Source organism: Rhinatrema bivittatum, chromosome 4 (genome assembly GCF_901001135.1).
Source record: "Rhinatrema bivittatum chromosome 4, aRhiBiv1.1, whole genome shotgun sequence".
NCBI classification, from domain to species: domain Eukaryota; kingdom Metazoa; phylum Chordata; class Amphibia; order Gymnophiona; family Rhinatrematidae; genus Rhinatrema; species Rhinatrema bivittatum.
In genome coordinates, this window is record NC_042618.1 from 345,187,387 (window position 1) to 345,208,154 (window position 20,768).

General features: G+C 45.2%; 1 protein-coding gene across 1 annotated transcript in view; it reads left to right on the plus strand.

Annotated features, from left to right (window-relative positions):
- The window catches only part of RSAD1 (radical S-adenosyl methionine domain containing 1), a 36,873-nt gene extending 19,508 nt beyond the window's left edge, over nt 1-17,365 (plus strand). Inside the window, exons 7-9 of the mRNA XM_029600630.1 lie at nt 16,152-16,206; nt 16,626-16,729; nt 16,864-17,365. Coding sequence (XP_029456490.1) covers nt 16,152-16,206; nt 16,626-16,729; nt 16,864-16,972 — 268 coding nt within the window. The 3' untranslated portion in view covers nt 16,973-17,365. The remainder of the gene's footprint in view (nt 1-16,151; nt 16,207-16,625; nt 16,730-16,863) is intronic.
- Nucleotides 17,366-20,768: the final 3,403 nt, after the last annotated feature.

Here is a 20,768-nt window from a genome sequence, read left to right on the forward strand (position 1 = left end):
CTGCAGTTCCCCACAGGGCTCCTCCCCGTGAGAGTGGCCATCTCTGTAGTACCCAAGAATTCACTCCAACACCTCAGAACCATAACACCCTGATCTGGCTTGGCCCTTGTCTTCCAGAAGGAGGGAATGCCAGGGGTCCTGGTTCCTTCACTCCTTCTGGGTCCCCTTCACCCTCACCTGCCAGCATCCAGAAGCAGGGAAGTATTCAGTTTCTTTTTTCTGCCTTCCCTTGTGTGTGTGTGTATTTTTGGAGGGCTGCTGCTTTAAAAAAATAAATAATAAAGGAAATAAGTAGAGCGCGATGGCTGAGTGGTGTGAATGCCGGGAGGCCAGTCAGGTGAGTGAGGATGAAAATGATTCAGTCGATATGCTGGAGCAAGGTCGGAGCTCTTTGACGTTCTGGCAGGGGATTCCTTAGACAGAAGTCTATTTTTACTGCCAACCTCAGCTTCATGGCGCCTCCCACTCAGTGCAGGAAACTGTGTCAGGGCTGTGGCCTGAGGCGATCATTCCTTGATGCAGCCTTGTTTTGTCCCGATTGTGTCTCCAGAGGGGTAGGGATCTTCGTGGGAGTCACAGGTGGCGGTTGTTCCACCTGGTCGTCTGTCCCAGTGCAGAATACCCGGGGGGTGGTCGGAGGAGGGAGCGACTATCTTGACTCCACATGGCAAAAGGCAGGCCTCTGCAAGGGAGCCTCGGGACACCCCTCCCCTGCTCTTTCCAGTTGATTACCCTGATGAGGACAGGGAAGGGGAGGGAGAGAATGATGATGTGGAGCAGGATCAGCAGTCCAGTGGTACCGAGGACTTCTCCGCAGATTTTGTTCTGCTTCTCCATAAAACCTGTTTGGCTAAGAAGGAAGCAGGAGCTGAGTGCTTTGTCCCTCAGAAGACCCATTCGACTAAGAGGCCTAAAGCGGCTAAGTAGTCGGAGTTGGGGAATTCTTCAACTGCTTGGTCTGTGTCTTTCCTTGGGTGATGAGAATGGCACTTCGGACGATGCAGAAGAATCAGAAGGTCTGCAGGGAGGTCCGGGGGTTGATCTGGACAAAGATCCTGTGAATACTTTAGCAGGTACCTTGCATGATGCTGAGGACGTCCCTGTCGGCAGAGGGGGATGATCCTAGGATGGTGAGATTGTTCCGAAAGGAGGAACTGCGGCCATTAATCCCCAGGTGTTGGAAGAGTTGGGGATTAAGGTCACACAAGAAAATTCTTACAATGAGGGAGTGAACCCTGTCTTGGATGGTCTACGGAGGCCACCTAAGGCTTTTCCTTTACCAAAGAAAGTGGAGAAGTTGGTCGACCAAGAGTGGGAATCTCCTGAGGCGGGTCTTAAAGTAGCCAGGGCTATGGCTAAGTTACATTTCTTGCTGGAATAGACCTTAGAGTTTTGGAAGCTTCCTAAGGCTGATGCGACAGTGTCAACGGTGACCAAGAAGACAACTATCCCACTGGCAGGATTGGCTTCGCTGAAGGATATCCAGGATCGAAAATTGGAGATTCTGTTGAAGAGACTGAGATCTCAGCCTTAAGCCTTCGTCATCCCCCATATCACAAATTGGGGCAACGAGCCCTGCTAGCGGATCGGGAGGAGGAGTCCCTTCTCTGCTTGGGGAGATATCGCTGACCCCCCCGGAACCGCGAGAACCGCCGAGTGCAATCTCTTCTAACACAGCCAGGCTAGTAGAGTCGCCGGTGAGGAGCGTCACAGGTGCGACTCTATCGAGTGGACAGCTGGGAAGCACTGCGAATTGGGAGAGGCCCCCCGATACCTCGATTTCCCCGGAGGCTGCGGCACGGAGAGAGGAGAAGAGAGAGGAGACCCCGCAGGGACTAACACTACCGACAGGATGAAGAGAGGTAACGGGTAACCTAATAAGAAACCCCATTGAGATAAAAAGACCGGCAGTAATCATAATGGAGTCCCTTTGGGACCTGATTGTGGGGTTAACAAAGGCATTCAATGAACAAACCCAGAAAATGGAGGAAATCTCCCAAAAAATGGACTCTGTTGAAAATCAATTTCATCTGAAGGGAGAGGAACAAATACAAGCATTACAGCAGGTTAAAGAGGAATTGAAACAAGTGTCTGATGTTAACGCCATTTGTGTGAGAGATCAGGCCATTTCAATGCGACGGCTGGAATCTGTTGAGAACTACCTGAGACAACTCAACCTTAGGGTTTTGAATTTTCCTAAAGTAGTGGGTGAGATACCACTACTAACGTTTAAAAGATATTTGAAAGAAATTCTGCAGATTCCGGATGAACAAATGCCAGCTGTTAAAAAGATCCTGTATTTAAAGCAAAGACAGAGCCAGATGCAGATATCCCCAGTAGGGGATATGGGAAATTTCGATAATTTATCTGAATACTTGGAAAGCTCTGGGCTTGAGGTTGTTGAGAGATCTGTCCTCTTTGTCTCCTTGTTTTCAGAATTTGATAGAGCCCTTATTATGAAATATTACTTTAAGGCTATTAATGTTACTTATTTGGGTGGATTAATCTGTATATTTCCTGATCTTTCCAGGGTTACACAGTTACGCAGAAAATCCTTTTTATTAATGCGCCCTGAAGTTGTAACCTTAGGGGCAAGTTTCCTATTGCGTTACCCCGCTAGGTGTGTAATAAAGTACTCTGGGAATACTTATGTATTTTATAATCCTGAGCAATTAAGGGGGTTCTTGGATGCCAGAAGAGAAACCCCAGCAATCTAAAAGACCTGGACCGCGCATTAAAACAGTTAGATATGGATATTGTCATGGGAGTTTTGTTTAAATTGATTTTCTTCTAAATACTCCTCTTTTTTCTTTTCCTCTCCTCAAATATTTCCTTGAATAAATGAGGATAAATAAATTTGCATATAATGTAGTGATGTAACTGCTATTAATAATGTAACTTAATAATAGTTTTCTTTTTTGTAATTCCTCTTGATTTCAAGCAAAGGATTCTTTGTTTATAATTGTAAAAGCGATTAAAAAAAAAAAAAGCCTTCGTGCAGCGGTCTGCGGCAGCTTGATGCAGAGAGCCTGCTTGTGCTGGGTACAGAAGGCGGGGATGGTGAATGATGCCACACAGGCCACCCGCTTGGAAGCGGGGGTGGCCTATGTGGTGGATGCCTTGTACGACATGGTCCAGACTTCCGCCAGGAATATGGTTTCCGCAATGGTTGCAAAATTGGTCGGCGGATGTGTGGTCTAAAGCACAGCTGTGTGACCTCCATTTTAAAGGAAAGCTGTTGTTCGGAAAGGATCTGGAGCAACTGATGATGGGGGAGTCAAAAGGAAATAAGTTGCCCAAAGATAGGAAGACCGGCAAGAAGACTTTTCTACTGCGCACTCGTTTTCCAGACATAAGGAGGTTTCACTCCAACAGGAGTTCTATGCCTACAGCGCAGAAGCTAGGTTCAGGAAGGCAGCAGTCCTTTCGGAGGCCGCATAGACTTTCCTGTGAAGGCTCCGGCCAGGGAACCAGAGGAGGTAAAGTTAGCCAATGAAGGCAGGCTAGTCTGCTCTTCCTTGGAAGTCTTCAGACAGAGATTATCCCTATTTTAAGAGGAGTGGAACAGGTCACATCAGACCAATGGGTTCTGGAGGTGATAAGAGATGGCTATGCCTTTGAATTTTCACGCTTGTTCAGAGAAGCCTATGTGGTCTCCCGTTGCGCTTCCCGCATCAAACGAGAGACAGTGCGGAACACTTTACAGTGGCTACAGTGCCTGAACACGATTGTTCCAGTTCCCCCTCAGGAGCAGGGATTCCCTGTACGTACCGGATCAGTCCAGACTCCTGGGTTCATTCATCCGTGCCAGCAGGCGGAGACAGAGAAAGTAAAACTCACACTACTTTATATATAAGAACATAAGAAAATGCCATACTGGGTCAGACCAAGGGTCCATCAAGCCCAGCATCCTGTTTCCAACAGTGGCCAATCCAGGCCATAAGAACCTGGCAAATACCCAAAAGCTAAGTCTATTCCATGTTACCATTGCTAATGCAGTGGCTATTCTCTAAATGAACTTAATAGCAGGTAATGGACTTCTCCTCCAAGAACTTATCCAATCCCCTTTTAAACACAGCTATACTAACTGCACTAACCACATCCTCTGGCAACAAATTCCAGAGTTTAATTGTGCGTTGAGTAAAAAAGAACTTTCTCCGATTAGTTTTAAATGTGTCCCATGCTAACTTCATGGAGTCCCCCCTAGTCTTTCTATTATCCGAAAGAGTAAATAACTGATTCACATCTACCCGTTCTAGACCTCTCATAATTTTAAACATCTCTATCATATCCCCCCTCAGCCGTCTCTTCTCCAAGCTGAAAAGTTCCAACCTCTTTAGTCTTTCCTCATAGGGGAGCTGTTCCATTCCCCTTATCATTTTGGTTGCCCTTCTCTGTACCTTCTCCATCACAACTATATCTTTTTTGAGATGCGGCGACCAGAACTGTACACAGTATTCAAGGTGCGGTCTCACCATGGAGCGATACAGAGGCATTATGACATTTTCCGTTTTATTCACCATTCCCTTTCTAATAATTCCCAACATACTGTTTGCTTTTTTGACTGCCGCAGCACACTGAACTGACGATTTCAACGTGTTATCCACTATGACGCCTAGATCTCTTTCTTGGGTTGTAGCACCTAATATGGAACCCAACATTGTGTAATTATAGCATGGGTTATTTTTCCCTATATGCATCACCTTGCACTTATCAACATTAAATTTCATCTGCCATTTGGATGCCCAATTTTCCAGTCTCACAAGGTCTTCCTGCAATTTATCACAATCCGCTTGTGATTTAACTACTCTGAACAACTTTGTGTCATCTGCAAATTTGATTATCTCACTCGTCGTATTTCTTTCCAGATCATTTATAAATATATTGAAAAGTAAGGTTCCCAATACAGATCCCTGAGGCACTCCACTGTCCACTCCCTTCCACTGAGAAAATTGTCCATTTAATCCTACTCTCTGTTTCCTGTCTTTTAGCCAGAATGCAATCCACGAAAGGACATCGCCACCTATCCCATGACTTTTTACTTTTCCTAGAATCCTCTCATGAGGAACTTTGTCAAACGCCTTCTGAAAATCCAAGTATACTACATCTACCGGTTCACCCTTATCCACATGTTTATTAACTCCTTCAAAAAAGTAAAGCAGATTTGTGAGGCAAGACTTGCCTTGGGTAAAGCCATGCAGACTTTGTTCCATTAAACCAGGTCTTTCTATATGTTCTGTGATTTTGATGTTTAGAACACTTTCCACTATTTTCCCTGGCACTGAAGTCAGGCTAACCGGTCTGTAGTTTCCTGGATCGCCCCTGGAGCCCTTTTTAAATATTGGGGTTACATTTGCTATCCTCCAGTCTTCAGGTACAATGGATGATTTTAATGATAGGTTACAAATTTTTACTAATAGGTCTGAAATTTCATTTTTTAGTTCCTTCAGAACTCTGGGGTGTATACCATCCGGTGCAGGTGATTTACTACTCTTCGGTTTGTCAATCAGGCCTACCACATCTTCTAGATTCACCGTGATTTGATTCAGTCCATCTGAATCATTACCCATGAAAACCTTCTCCATTACGGGTACCTCCCCAACATCCTCTTCAGTAAACACTGAAGCAAAGAAATTATTTAATCTTTCTGCAATGGCCTTATCTTCTCTAAGTGCCCCTTTAACCCCTCGATCATCTAACGGTCCAACTGTCTCCCTCACAGGCTTTCTGCTTCGGATATATTTTAAAAAGTTTTTACTGTGAGTTTTTGCCTCTACAGCCAACTTCTTTTCAAATTCTCTCTTAGCCTGTCTTATCAATATCTTACATTTAACTTGCCAATGTTTATGCTTTATCCTATTTTCTTCTGTTGGTTCCTTCTTCCAATTTTTGAATGAAGATCTTTTGGCTAAAATAGCTTCTTTCACCTCCCCTTTTAACCATGCCGGTAATCGTTTTGCCTTCTTTCCACCTTTCTTAATTTGTGGAATACATCTAGACTGTGCTTCTAGAATGGTATTTTTTAACAATGACCACGCCTCTTGGACATTTTTTACTTTTGTAGCTGCTCCTTTCAGTTTTTTTCTAACAATTTTTCTCATTTTATCAAAGTTTCCCTTTTGAAAGTTTAGCATGAGAGCCTTGGATTTGCACACTGTTCCTCTTCCAGTCATTAAATTAAATTTGATCATATTATTATCACTATTGCCAAGCGGCCCCACCACCGTTACCTCTCTCACCAAGTCCTGTGCTCCACTGAGAATTAGATCTAAAATTGCTCCCTCTCTCGTCGGTTCCTGAACCAGTTGCTCCATAAAGCTATCATTTATTCCATCCAGGAATGTTATCTCTCTAGCATGTCCCGATGATACATTTACCCAGTCAAAATTGGGGTAATTGAAGTCTCCCATTATTACTGCACTACCAATTTGGTTAGCTTCCCTAATTTCTCTTACCATTTCACTGTCCGTCTCACCATCTTGACCAGGTGGACGGTAGAATACCCCTATCACTATATTCTTCCCTGACACACAAGGGATCCTGATGCCCCCTGAGGTTCCTCAGTATTTCTCTGTCTCCAGCAGTGGACTGATGCTTGAGTCCTGCAGTTTGGTCCAGTATTTTTTTTTTCTCTATATATTTCTTGATTCTAGGTTGAGCCTGCCTCCCAGGGTTGCTCGTGAGTAGCCTCAACCCGTTTGGTTGAGGAAGGGGGGCTGGGAGTCGGTGACCCTTTTGTACGCCTGCATCCCAAGAAACCGTGAGGTGCACATCCGGAGGTCCGGATCCCTCCCTGTCATGAGCTGGCTCCCAAATTTATTTTTTCCTCACTTTTCTCTCCTTTTTAATTAAACTGCTGAATTGAGCTGGACAGCTCTCTTCAGTGCTAGGAGAGACATTTTCGTGAGGTTGCTTTTAGAGCAGTAAAGTTTCTTGTAAAAAAAAAAGTTAAGAAAAATAAAGCTAGGAGCAGATAGGACAGCTTGCGTCGGCTCTCTCTCCCCCTCCCCCCTCGGCCCTCCTCCGGCGTGGTTTCGGCGTTTTATCACGGGGTTGTTTAGTTTTAATTTTAGTTTTTCTCCCTGCTGCTCAGTTGGGCCGCCACAATGGTGAGGGGGTGGCCTGTCGGGCGTGCGGGTCAACCCCAGTGCAGCTGAATCGCCACAGTTTATGTGCGGCTTGTATTTCGGAGGGTCCCTCGGAGCTCCCTAGACCCGCGAAAAGAAGGAGAACTGCTCCTGCCCCTTCCCCGACGGCTCCAGGCTCGGCAGCTGCCACGAGGCATCCTGGTGCGGTAACTGCGGGAATGGCGGCAATCTTGGATCCCCCAGCGGTCGGGACCGCGTTGCTTCAGCCTGTAGAGGATACCCCTCCAGTGCTTTTCCCGGTGCTCCCAGGTCCTGTAGGGGGACAGGGGGATCCGGTAGGTCCTCGGGGGGGGCCCTTTTTTGCCTCCAACTGATGGGTGGACGGACTCCAGCCCCTTTTTCTCCTGAATTTGTGCTCTTGATACACAAGGCTTTTTTTAGCTCAGTACGAGAAGAGTGCGCCTAGCAGAGGGGGTCAGCATCCCCCTCCTTTGCTACTGGAACCTGGCTTGTCTCAGACCGGACTGCTTCCTGACTCGGCTTCAGGTCAGAGGAGGCAGGGGACGGCGCAGGGAGGCGCAGTGTCCACAAGAGGTGTGCACATGCCCACAGGGGCACCACAGGCGGATCCCGCCAGCCCAGGGACTTTACTGCCTGGTACTAGGGCAGCGGATCCAGACTCCGTTGATACCAACCAAAATGATAAGAACATAAGAACATAAGAACATAAGAAAATGCCATACTGGGTCAGACCAAGGGTCCATCAAGCCCAGCATCCTGTTTCCAACAGTGGCCAATCCAGGCCATAAGAACCTGGCAAGTACCCAAAAACTAAGTCTATTCCATGTAACCATTGCTAATGGCAGTGGCTATTCTCTAAGTGAACTTAATAGCAGGTAATGGACTTCTCCTCCAAGAACTTATCCAATCCTTTTTTAAACACAGCTATACTAACTGCACGAACCACATTCTCTGGCAACAAATTCCAGAGTTTAATTGTGCGTTGAGTAAAAAAGAACTTTCTCCGATTAGTTTTAAATGTGCCCCATGCTAACTTCATGGAGTGTCCCCTAGTCTTTCTACTATCCGAAAGAGTAAATAACCGATTCCCATCTACCCGTTCTAGACCTCTCATGATTTTAAACACCTCTATCATATCCCCCCTAGGTCGTCTCTTCTCCAAGCTAAAAAGTCCTAACCTCTTTAGTCTTTCCTCATAGGGGAGTTGTTCCATTCCCCTTATCATTTTGGTAGCCCTTCTCTGTACCTTCTCCATCGCAACTATATCTTTTTTGAGATGCGGTGACCAGAATTGTACACAGTATTCAAGGTGCGGTCTCACCATGGAGCGATACAGAGGCATTATGACATTTTCCGTTTTATTCATCATTCCTTTTCTAATAATTCCCAACATTCTGTTTGCTTTTTTGACTGCCGCAGCACACTGAACCGACGATTTCAATGTGTTATCCACTATGACACCTAGATCTCTTTCTTGGGTTGTAGCACCTAATATGGAACCCAACATCGTGTAATTATAGCATGGGTTATTTTTCCCTATATGCATCACCTTGCACTTATCCACATTAAATTTCATCTGCCATTTGGATGCCTAATTTTCCAGTCTCACAAGGTCTTCCTGCAATTTATCACAATCTGCTTGTGATTTAACTACTCTGAACAATTTTGTGTCATCTGCAAATTTGATTATCTCACTCGTCGTATTTCTTTCCAGATCATTTATAAATATATTGAACAGTAAGGGTCCCAATACAGATCCCTGAGGCACTCCACTGTCCACTCCCTTCCACTGAGAAAATTGCCCATTTAATCCTACTCTCTGTTTCCTGTCTTTTAGCCAGTTTGCAATCCACGAAAGGACATCGCCACCTATCCCATGACTTTTTACTTTTCCTAGAAGCCTCTCATGAGGAACTTTGTCAAACGCCTTCTGAAAATCCAAGTATACTATATCTACCGGTTCACCTTTATCCACATGTTTATTAACTCCTTCAAAAAAGTGAAGCAGATTTGTGAGGCAAGACTTGCCCTGGGTAAAGCCATGATGATTTGGATTCTGGGCCAGCGGCAGAGGGGGATGACCCCAAGATCCTCAGGTTGTTCCGCAAGGACGAATTGATGCCACTCCTGCCTCAGGTCTTGGAGGAGTTGGGGCTCCAGTCTCTGCCTGAGGACTCTTGCAAGGATGGTGCAGATCCAATTTTGCGGAGCACGAGGCATCCCTCCGTCGGTTTTCCGTACCATGAGTCCATTCAGACGGTGGTGGAGCAGGAATGGAATACTCCAGACGCGGGTTTGAGAGTCAGTAGGGCGATGGCTAAGCTATATTTGCCGGAACAGACCCTAGAGTTGTTTGCCCTACCCAAGGTGGACGCCGCGGTCTCCGCCATTACGAAGAAGACAACTATCCCGGTTGCGGGTGCTACAGCTCTGAAGGACATTCAGGATTGCAAGCTAGAGATTCAGCTCAAGAGGATTTTTGAGGTCTCGGCTCTGAGTCTTCGCGCGGCTATTTGTTCCAGCCTCAAGCAGAGGGCCTGTTTACGCTGGGTGCAGCGTTCCCAGGAGGAGCAGACTCTCACGGATGCGCAAGCAGGTCAGTCGGATCGGCTAGAATTGGCGATTGCATTTGTGGCAGATGCATTGCACAACGTGGTCTGGACGTCATCCTGTATTATGGGGGCTGCGGTGTCGGCACGCCGCCTGCTCTGGTTTTGAAATTGGTCCACGGATATTTCTTCTAAGTCCCAGTTAGCATCCTTACCCTTTAAGGGTCGTCTCCTTTTTGGAGAGGAATTGGATCAGATTGTGAAGCAGTTGGCAGACACTAAGGTGCCTCGCTTGCCAGAGGACAGGCCGAGGGGTAGGCGCAGTTTTCCCACTCGGTAGCGATTTCAGGATACTCGCAGGTTTTGTTCTCTGCGCCCCATGGGGGCGGCGACACAGAGGTCTTTCTCCCCTGGAGGTCAATCCTGGGGTCAGCCTTTTCAAGGGGGCAGTAGACCCTTCAGAACCTCCAGCAATACCATTGCTTCCGGGCCCAAATCTGCTCAATGAAAGGAGGCCGGCCCACTCCGCCGTTCCTTTTGTAGGAGGTCGGCTAGCGTGGTTTTACGGGAAGTGGGCCAAGATCACACAGGATCAGTGGGTACTCGATGTGATAAAAGACGGTTGCACTTTAGAATTTGCTCGGCCCTTCCGCGACCTGTTCCTAATCTCCCCCTGCAGATTGCTGCAGAAGCACAGGGCACTGCAGGAGACTCTGCGCAGGTTACAGCAGTTAGGGGCCATGGTGCCAGTCCCTCTGGAGGACTCCAAAAGGAACGGTATTCAATTTACTTTGGAGTCCCGAAGAAGGAGGGAGCTTTTCCCCCATTCTCGATTTGAAACTTGTGAACGTGGAGTTGAGGTTTCCCCGTTTCCGGATGGAGACGCTACGCTCGGTTATAGCAGCGGTGCACACTCAGGAGTTCCTGGCGTCCCTAGATCTGATGGAAGTGTATCTTCACATCCCTATTTCCCGGGACCATCAATGCTTTATGGTATTGGCGCAGCACTTCTAGTTTCAGGCATTTCCGTTCGGATTGGCCACGGCGCCTCGGGTCTTTACCAAGATCAGGGTGGTTGTGGCGGCAGCATCACATCATCCCTACCTGGACGATTGGCTTATTCGGGCGAAGTCGGAAGCCAGTTGCCGTACAGCGGTACAAACGGTACTTCAGACCTTGCGATTGTTAGGCTGAGTGGTGAATTTGGCAAAGAGCCATCTGGTACCATCACAGAGTCTGGAGTATCTGAGAGCGTTCTTCGACACCAACAAAGGCAGAGTCTTTCTGACTAACAAGAGGGTCCGCAAGCTACAGTCGCTGATTCGGTGCTTGGCATGTTTTACAGGTCCTCGGGTCCATGATGTCCACCTTGGAGCTGGTGCCGTGGGCCTTTGCTCATATGTGTCCCCTTCAGAGAGCGCTTCTGGCCCAGTGGAGTCCTGTGTCGGCGCAGTATCACGTTTCTCTTCCCCCGGAGACCAAGGACAGTCTGTCGTGGTTGCTACACACTCCCAAACCTCCGGCGCGGGGTATCCTTGGAGATTCCGGATTGGGTGGTTCTGACCACAGATGCAAGTTTCTCGGGTTGGGGAGTGGTTTGTCAGAGTCAAGCGGCTCAGGGATCCTTGTCGAGCGTAGAGGTGTCTTGGTCTATCAATCAGTTGGAAGCCAGAGCAGTGCATTTGGCTTTGCTTGCCTTTCAGCCTTTACTCCAAGGGTGGTCGGTACGAGTTCTCTCAGACAATGCAACAACTGTAGCCTACATAAACAGGCAAGAAGGCACCCGAAGCCATGCGGTGTTGCTGGAAATTCAGGACTTGATCCAGTGGGCAGAACAGGATTTAGTTCAAATCTTGGCGTCTCATATTGCCGGGGTCAAGAATGTACAAGCCGATTATCTCAGTCGCACGCTTCTGGATCCGGGGGAATGGGAGTTGTCGGATACAACAATGCACCTCAATCAGGAGAAGTGGGGCTGTTTGCGGGTCGACCTGATGGCGACATCTCACAATGCAAAGGCACCTCGGTTTTTCAGCAGACGCAGAGACTATGGCGCCGAGGGCATAGATGCTCTGGTCCTTCCCTGGCCACGGGGAGTTCTGCTGTATGTTTCCTCCTTGGCCTCTAGTGGGCAAGATCCTGCGGCAAATAGAGAGGCACCCAGGGGAGGTGGTACTCGTGGCCCCGGATTGGCCACGCCGGCCTTGGTTCACAGATCTGTTGAATCTGGTGGTCGAAGGTCCCTTACGGCTCAGTCATCTTCCCGGTCTACTACATCAGGGTCCCGTATTTTCCAATCAGGTAGATCCCTTTTGTTAAGAACATAAGAACATAAGAAATTGCCATGCTGGGTCAGACCAAGGGTCCATCAAGCCCAGCATCCTGTTTCCAACAGAGGCCAAAACCAGGCCAAAACCATCAGCATGGATTTTGAGAGAAGGTGTTTAAGGTCAAAGGGATACCCGGAGCTGGTGATTACTGTGCTCCTCCAATCTAGGCGGAAGTCCACTTCAGTAGCAAACGTCCAAGTATGGAAGGTTTTTGAATCTTGGTGTGTGGTGAAGGGGATTCAGGCCTTGCGCGCTTCCATGTCTCACGTGTTATCTTTCTTACAGGACGGCTTGGTCAAGGGCCTTGCTTTCAACTCTCTTCAGGTTCATGTGGCATCATTGGCGTCTTTGAAGGGGAACCTGGATGGCTATCGCTTGTCTTCTCATCCTGATGTGGTCCATTTTATTCAAGGGGTTAAGAATCTGCATCCACCGGTGAGGAGGCTTTGTCCTCCTTGGAACCTCAATCTGGTTCTTCAAGGTTTGTGTGAGGCTCCCTTTGAACCCATACGTAGGGCTACGCTTAAGGATGTGACTTTGAAGGTTGTTTTCTTGGTAACCATTTGCTTTGCAAGGCGAATTTCAGAGTTACAGGCTCTGTCATGTCGTGATCCTTTTCTTGATATCAGACGGGGGTGTATCCTTACGAACGGTTCCATCCTTTCTCCTGAAAGTGGTATCTTCCTTTCATGTTAATCAGTCAGTTGAGCTGCCAGCTTTTTTGGACTTGTCTGATTCAGAACCAAATGCTCGTGAACTTCGGCTATTGGATGTCCGTCGTGCGTTGCTCAGATATCTTAAGGTCACGAATGGTTTTCGACAATCTGACCATCTTTTCGTTTTGTGCAGCAGTCCGAAGAAGGGATTTCAAGCTTCCAAGACCATCATTACCAGGTGGCTTCGATCTCAGTTGGCCTCTTGGACAGAGGCTCATCTAGTATCACCACAAGAGATTTGTAGGGCAGCGACTTGGAAGTCGCTGTATACTTTTGCAAGACATTATCGACTGGATGTGGTAGATCAGGAGTCTCGGTCCTTTGGCGAAAGCGTATTGCAAGCGTGACTCTCCAGGTCCCACCCTGTTTAGGAAGCTTTGGTACATCCTAGGAGTCTGACTGATCTGGTATGTACAGGGAAAAGAAAATTTGGTTCTTATCTGATAATTTTCGTTCCTCTAGTACCAAGGATCAGTCCAGAGTCCCGCCCAGGAGTTAAGGAGGATGGAGAGTCGTCCGTTTTACTGTTGTACATTATATTTTTCAGAAGTTGGTTTTGTCAAGTTCTCAAAGTTTATATTTCAGTGGATTTTTTCATGATGGTTTGTTTGCATTCAGCTTTGGTACAGATTAATACTGAGGAAGTGCAGGGAACATCAGGATATATAAAGAAGTGTCAGTTTTACTTTCTCTGTCTCCGCCTACTGGCATGGATGAATGAACCCAGGAGTCTGGAGTGATCCTTGGTACTACAGGAACGAAAATTGTCAGGTAAGAACCAAATTTTCTTTTAGGCAGGTACTCAGTGTATTTCATGGTTCCCAAGAAAGAGGGGACCTTTTGACCTATCTTCAATCGACAAAGGGTCAATGCGGTGCTGCGAGTGCTGCACTTTCGGATGGAGACACTGTAGATGGTAATAGCGGCGGTTCTCAAGAGAGAGGTTTTGGGATCATTGGATTTGATGGAGGCATATCTACATAATTCCCATAAGATCCAACCATGAGAGATTTCTGAGGTTCATGGTGCTAGGGGATCATTTTCAGTTTCAGGCTCTTCCTTTCGGGTTAGTGACTGCACCATGGAATATCATGAAAGTGAGATAGTGGCAGTGGCGGCACTCAGGAGGGATGGAATCCTGGTGCATCCATACCTAGACGATTGGCTCATCAGGGCAAAGTTGGAATTGGAATTTCATCGTTCGGTTAATCGCATCATGCAGCTACTACGGTCGTTAGGCTGAGTGGTGAACCTGGCAAAGATTCACTTGGAACCCTCCCAGTCATTGGAATATCTGGGAGCTTGAGTCGATACCTGCACCGGAAAAGTGTTTCTTACCATGGAGAGTGTGATCAAGTTGCAGGCTCAGTTGCTTCGACTTCTGTGGCTTTCAGTTCCCAGAGTCTGGGACTATTTACAGGTCCCAGGCTCTATGGCGTCTATGCTGGACTTGGTTCCATGGGCGACCTCTCCAGAGGGCGCTTTTATCCTGTTGGAATCTGTTTTCAGAAGAGTTTCAGCTGCCTTTGCCACTTAAAGGGGACGCCAGGTCCAGTCTCTCATGGTAGTTGTCTCGGCCCAATTTGGAGAAAGGGTTGGACCTGGTTCAACAGTGACCATGGAGCGGGGTGTTTTCCCTTCCTGACCAATGATCGGCAGGGTAATTCAGAAGATTGTGTCAACTTCGAATTGGCCATGGAAGCCGTGGTACGCCAATCTCTGATGACTCCTAGTGGGCAGTCCTATGAGACTGCTGGTCAGGGAGGATCTCCTGCATTGGGCCGATTGAACACAAAAATCCGGGTTAGTTCTGACTGGCAGTTTGGCTATTGAGAGGGCTCATCTGATGAGCCATGATTATTCTCTGGCAGTGATATCCACATTGCTTCGCACTAGAAAGTTTTCTATATCTCTGACTTATATTAGGGTTTGGAGAGTATTTGAGAACTGGGGCGGGGTGAGAGGTTCTCACCCTCTGAGTAGAGATCCTACTGATTTTGGAATTTCTCCAGGAGGGCTTGGTTAAGGGCTTGGCCCTAAACAGCTCTTGCATGCTGTAGGTGGAAGATTAATGTCCTCCCATCAAAATGTGTCTAGGTTCTTGAAAAGGGTCAAGCATCTGTAGCCCCCCTTGCGTCTACCTGTGCCTCTTTGATAACTTATCCTGGTACTGAGATTTTTGGCATGTCTTTTCGGTCACTGCATGATCTCTCCTAGCGGCTGCTTACCTTGAAAATAGTTTTCCTGGTGGCGATCTGTTTGGCGAGTCGTATCTCCGAACTGCAGGCTCTTTCTTGATGTGAGCCTTTTCTACAGATAACTCTGGGGGCAATGCAGCTCAGAACTGTACGTTCCTTTTTCCCGAAGGTGGTATAGGAGTTCCATTTGAATCAGTCTGTTTCCCTGCCCACACTGGACAGGGATAGAAATGAGCGGGATTATCAGTTGTTATATGCCTTAGATGTGAAGTGGCATCTAATGCAGTATTTGAAGGTTACCTGATCCTTGAGGAAGACTTATCAGTTGTTTGTTTTCCATGGTGGAAGTAGAAAGGGGAACCGGCGTCGCAGATAACAGCGGCCTTTTGAGTTAAAGAGGTCATCACAACTGCTCATGTGGATGCAGATGTTCCATTGCCTAAGCAAGTTAGGCGCATTTCCACTGGAATACAGGCAGTCTCATGGGCAGAGATTCGGTAGTTGTCTCCTGTTGTTGAGATTTGCCAGGCAGCAATGTGGTCCACCTTATATACTTTCTCTAAGCATTACTACTTGAATGTTAAGGCTCAAGAAGTCATAGCCTTCGCATGGGCGTTGTTGATGGGAATGCAGGCAGCCTTGCACCAGTTGCAGGAGTAGCTTTGATACATTCCACCTGTGTGGATTGGCCTGCCTGAGTGCAGAGGAAGGTGAAATGACTTCTTACCTGATAATTTCCTTTCCTGTAAGGAAGGCAGGCCAATCCTCAGTCCTTCCCTAGGCTGCCTACTTGATTTTGGTTTCAGTTCGTCCATTATTTGGAGACGATGCAGGGTGTTCTTTGTTATGAGTTGTTTGAAGAACTGAAGAGTGAAAAACCAGCCCCTAAGATCAGTTGGTATTAAATTTTTTACTGAGCTCAGTACTTCCAAGTTGGCTGGAAATAACGAGTCATTGCTGTTAATTTCCTTTCCTCTAACCATGACTATTATCAGGTAAGAAGTAATTTCACCTTGCTCAAGGTTACAAGGAGTGTCAGTAGCGGGGAGTAAGATTTGAACTCTGGTTTCCTAGCCCATCACTCTAACCACTAGACCACTGCTGTGGTTCAAATAACAGCTGTAATGTGCAGCATTATAGACCTTTGCCCCTTTGGTTGATTGTTCAGGTCCTCTGCCCTACCTCCTGTATACTGCAGATCCTGACCTTAGGACATTAATATCTATTCATTGACTTGTTTTGACTGTAGATTGGAGGAAGTTCTGGTCATGGGACTGCGTATGGATGTTGGAATCACGCATGAGGTGAGCATGTGCCCTCAGCTGTCAGAGAAGCAGCTGTGGTCAGCACAAATTTGAGTCTAGCTTCTCCTGAAAAAAGCATTGCCTTGGGTCTATCCCATGTGCTGTTTTGAAAAGTTACTAAGTTGTGGGGCAGTGGTGCAAGAGGTTTATGAACCTTTTGTTTTTAAAGATGTGGCTTCAAAACTACCTAAATCTTAAAGTGTGAAGACTCTTCTTTCAATCGAGACCAGTCTGCCATCAGAATTATCAGTGCAGAACTAGACCAACAAGAATCACTACCAGTCATGGTGCAGATACATTATTACAAATCTGTGGGATGGGAACTAGCAGCCTATTTTGACTTTTAACATGTGCTATAAGACTTCCATAACTCCTGAGTGTGTACAATTCTTTTTCTTTTTTTTCTCTTTCCTTTCAAGCATTGGTTGGAGTTTATGCCCAGTCTGACCCTGCAGGATGTGTTTGGAACTTCACAGGAAGTGAAAGTGTTAGAGGAACAGGGCCTACTGCTGTTGGATGACAGGTAACTGACCAAATGCAGCCATCCTTGAGGGCTGATGGTATTGAGGGAGGTAGAAGGTGGTGAAGGGCAAGGTGGATCATGTGGCAGTCTGTTAAAACCCAGGAGGATGATCTGTATTATGTTTTTCTTCTTAGAGGCCTGCGGTGCTCCTGGAAGGGTCTAGCTGTGCTAGACAGTCTTCTGCTGACTTTATTGAGCCAGCTCCAGCAATCCTGGGCAGACAAAGCTCAGCAGGGTGTCTGAACCTGGAGAGGGAAGAGAAAGCTGAGAAAGCTCCTGCCAATGTACTGCATATTATTCCAAGTGTAGAGAAAAAGATTTATTTTACAACTCTGTTTGTATTGCAGAAACTTTAAAAAACAAATTGTAAAGAAATGGTAGGAATATAAGATTATGCTGTACCCAGGAGTAGACTGTCTGCTTCCCCTTCCTTCTCTGGTGGGATACTAGCAGTACTACAGAAACTTATTACCGGATATGCGATACAAGAAGCCCAGGAAAGGACATAACATAAATTGGCACACTGGATCAGATCGAGGGTCCATCAAGCCCAGCATCCTGTTTTCAACAGTGTCCAATCCAGGTTACAAGTACCTGGCAAGTACCCAAATATTAAGTAGATCCCATGCTACTAATTCCAGTAATAGCAGTGGTTATTCCCTAAGTCTACTTGATTAATAGCAGTTAATGGACTTCTCTAAGAACTTATCCAAACCTTTTTTAAACCCAGCTACACTAACTGCCCTAACCACATCCTCTGGCAACAAATTCCAGAGCTTAATTGTGCTTTGGGTGAAAAAAATATTTCTCTGATTTGTTTTAAATGTGCTACTTGCTAACTTCATGGAGTACCCCTAGTCATCCTATTATCTGAAAGACAACTTTTATCTCAGAATACCTTTTTATTGTCAGACATTTCAGACTTGCCAACAATACAGACACCTCATGCCTCCTAGAGAAGACACTAATACTACAATCCTCAACACAGCAGATAATTATAATGATTACAGCTTAGCACATTATAGGTGAACTCAGAACCATACACATCACTATATCCTAGTCTTGCTTAGGGTGTTATTAATAAACATAGCTATCTCACCCTGGAGTGGTCGCTGTGGCTGAGCTGGGAAAGTTGCTGTAGTTAATCGTCCATTCTATGTTCTCCGGAATGCTGAAGCTTGTCTGCTGGGCTATAGGGAGGGGCAGGGAGCAGTGGTATGGGTGTTGTCTTCAGGTGTTAATGAGTCATCATCTGCCACCGCCTCCTGAGTCGCTCTCCAATGCTGTTTTTAAAAGTCAGGTTATACATATGCAAGAGCTCATACATTATCAAACAGGCACATGAAATGGGGTCTCTTTTTCAATTTGGACTGCCAGAACTCTCCTCTCTGACTCTCATGATCTCTGACCACATGACACCTAGTTTTGTGACATCTTGACCAAGGAGCTGATCTTGCTGTATGACAGAGTTCACCTGCCTGACAAGTCCGCCTTCTGGAATTGGTGGTTCTCATTTTCAAGAAGATTGGGCTTTGCTGCAAGTCTTGGAACTGTCCTTAAATAAATACATCTGGCCTGCATTCTTAGGTCAGTGTTCACAGAGAGAAGCTGTTATTCTTCAGAGAGGACTAAACGGGCAGATCAGATAATTCAGTCATGTCTTGCCATTCTGGCCAAAGTTAATCATCTTTGTATTTCTGCTGCAATACAGGTCTGACCATCTTGTGAAATCAGTATTCATATTTTGCTGTATAGTAGTGAAACATCTGGTATTTTCCTACAAAACTTAGAGTTGAATTTCAGCTACAAGATTTAAGTTAAAGTGCTTTCTTTTTATCAGGGGTTTTCTTTTTACCTATAGCTATGCACCAATTTTAACAAGTACATATTTATTTCAGTTGGCATTTTATTAAACCATGTGGATAGCAGAGGTACTCACATAACTGCAGAATTGGTTAAGCTCAGCTATGTTTTATGTTTTATTTTTATCATAATTCTATTTTAATAGTGTGCATGTTTTGATATATTTTATGCTTTATTTATTTTAATATTGCGATTTTATGAATGTTAACCTATAAACCACCTACATTTCTGGATTGTGTGGCATATAAATACTGAAAATAAAATCAATAAATTGGAAAAAAGTGTGGCTGCCCAAGGCACAAAAGCCCTTGGGGTTTGGGTTGCCAACTTTCTCCACAAAAAAAATAATAAAATAAAGCCCCATGCCCCAACCCCTCAACATTCCCCTTTCCTCCACATCCCCTCCCCAACAAATCTTTTCTTTTAGTAGCACAGACTGATCCAAGGCCTTATCCCAGCAGCAGCAGCAGCTGCAGCACTAGCTCATCCTCTATCAAATTTAATGAACCACAAATGAAACAGACAAAAGAACCCATCGAATTTAAGTATCGTCTGCCTTATAACATAGACACACTGAAAGACAAATTAGAAGAAAAACTAAATGAAATTGACTATAAAGACTGCTGTTCTGCAGTAACAGCATGGATGCTAACAACCAACAAACTAGCTGATGAGATAAACCCAGTAAAATTTATACGCATCAAAGAACCCAAACAAATACATCCCTGGCATAGTGAAAAGATAAAGGAAGTCAAAAGAAATCTTAGGAAAAAAGAAAGAGAATGGAGGAAAGATAAAACATCCGAAAACCTAACTAAATACAGAAAACACTTATCCTATTACAAACAAGTAATTCTTGATGCAAAGAAACAATACTTCAGCTCTAAAATAGAGAAATTTGCAAATAACCCAAGAACCTTATTTACCATAGTAAAAAATCTCACCAATGACAAATCAGAATCTCCCCAAAACCTACCAGAAAATAGATGTAATGAAATAGCAAATTTCTTCAGTGACAAAATTGCGAACCTAAAAACCAAAATCCCAAACATAACTAAGCAAGAAATCAAAATACAAAAAAGAGATGTTACACAATGCTGTACATTCAACGAGATATCAGAACTGGAAGTAGAATCCATGCTAAAAAAAAAAGCTAAATCCAGCCCCACATGTAATTGGACATAAAAAAAATAGCCAATATAGTATCTCCGATATTAGTGAAGATCATAAATCTATCCTTAGAGGAAGGAGCAATGCCAGATATACTAAAAGGAGCAATCATAAAACCAATTATAAAGAAGAAAAACAGTGACCCACTTACCCTTAGCAACAGACCAGTATCAAATCTACCATTAATTGCTAAATTAATAGAAAAAAATGTACAAAATCAACTAGCTGAACACTTGGACAACAATAATATACTGTACCCATCACAAAAAGGCTTCCGTAAACACTACAGCACAGAGACACTGCTACTTTCACTAACAGACAATATCATGAGAGGTTTCGATAGCGGAAAACATTACATTCTAGTGATGCTAGACCTGTCATCAGCATTCGATACAGTAAATCATGACATACTATTAAAAAGACTAGAAGAAATAGGATTACTCAACAAAACAATAAACTGGTTCAGATCATATCTAAATAACAGATATTTCCAAGTACAGATCAAAGATGTAAGATCAGAAAAAAATAAACCTTTAAACAGGAGTACCACAAGAATCAGCCTTGTCTGCAACACTCTTTAACATATACCTGCTGCCTTTATGTCACCTCTTGGCAGGTCTGGGCATCATACATTACATATATGCTGATGACATTCAACTAATCCTACCCATCGATGACACAATTGAAAAAAAATTAAACCTAGCTAACATGTACCTAGATATTATCAAACAGCTACTAAACCAAATGGAGCTAGTTATTAACATCGAAAAAACAGAAGTCTTACATTTAGAACGAAAGAATATAGAGATCATTCAAAACCCAATTACGCTCAAAAACAACCAGAAAATAGAATTAGCAGAGAAAGTACGAAACCTCAGAGTACTAATTGACATGGAACTAACCATGAAACAACACATATCTTTAAAAGTAAAGGAAGGCTATGCAAAGCTCATGGTTCTCAGGAGATTAAAACCACTATTAACACCTGCAAACTTTCGATCAGTGC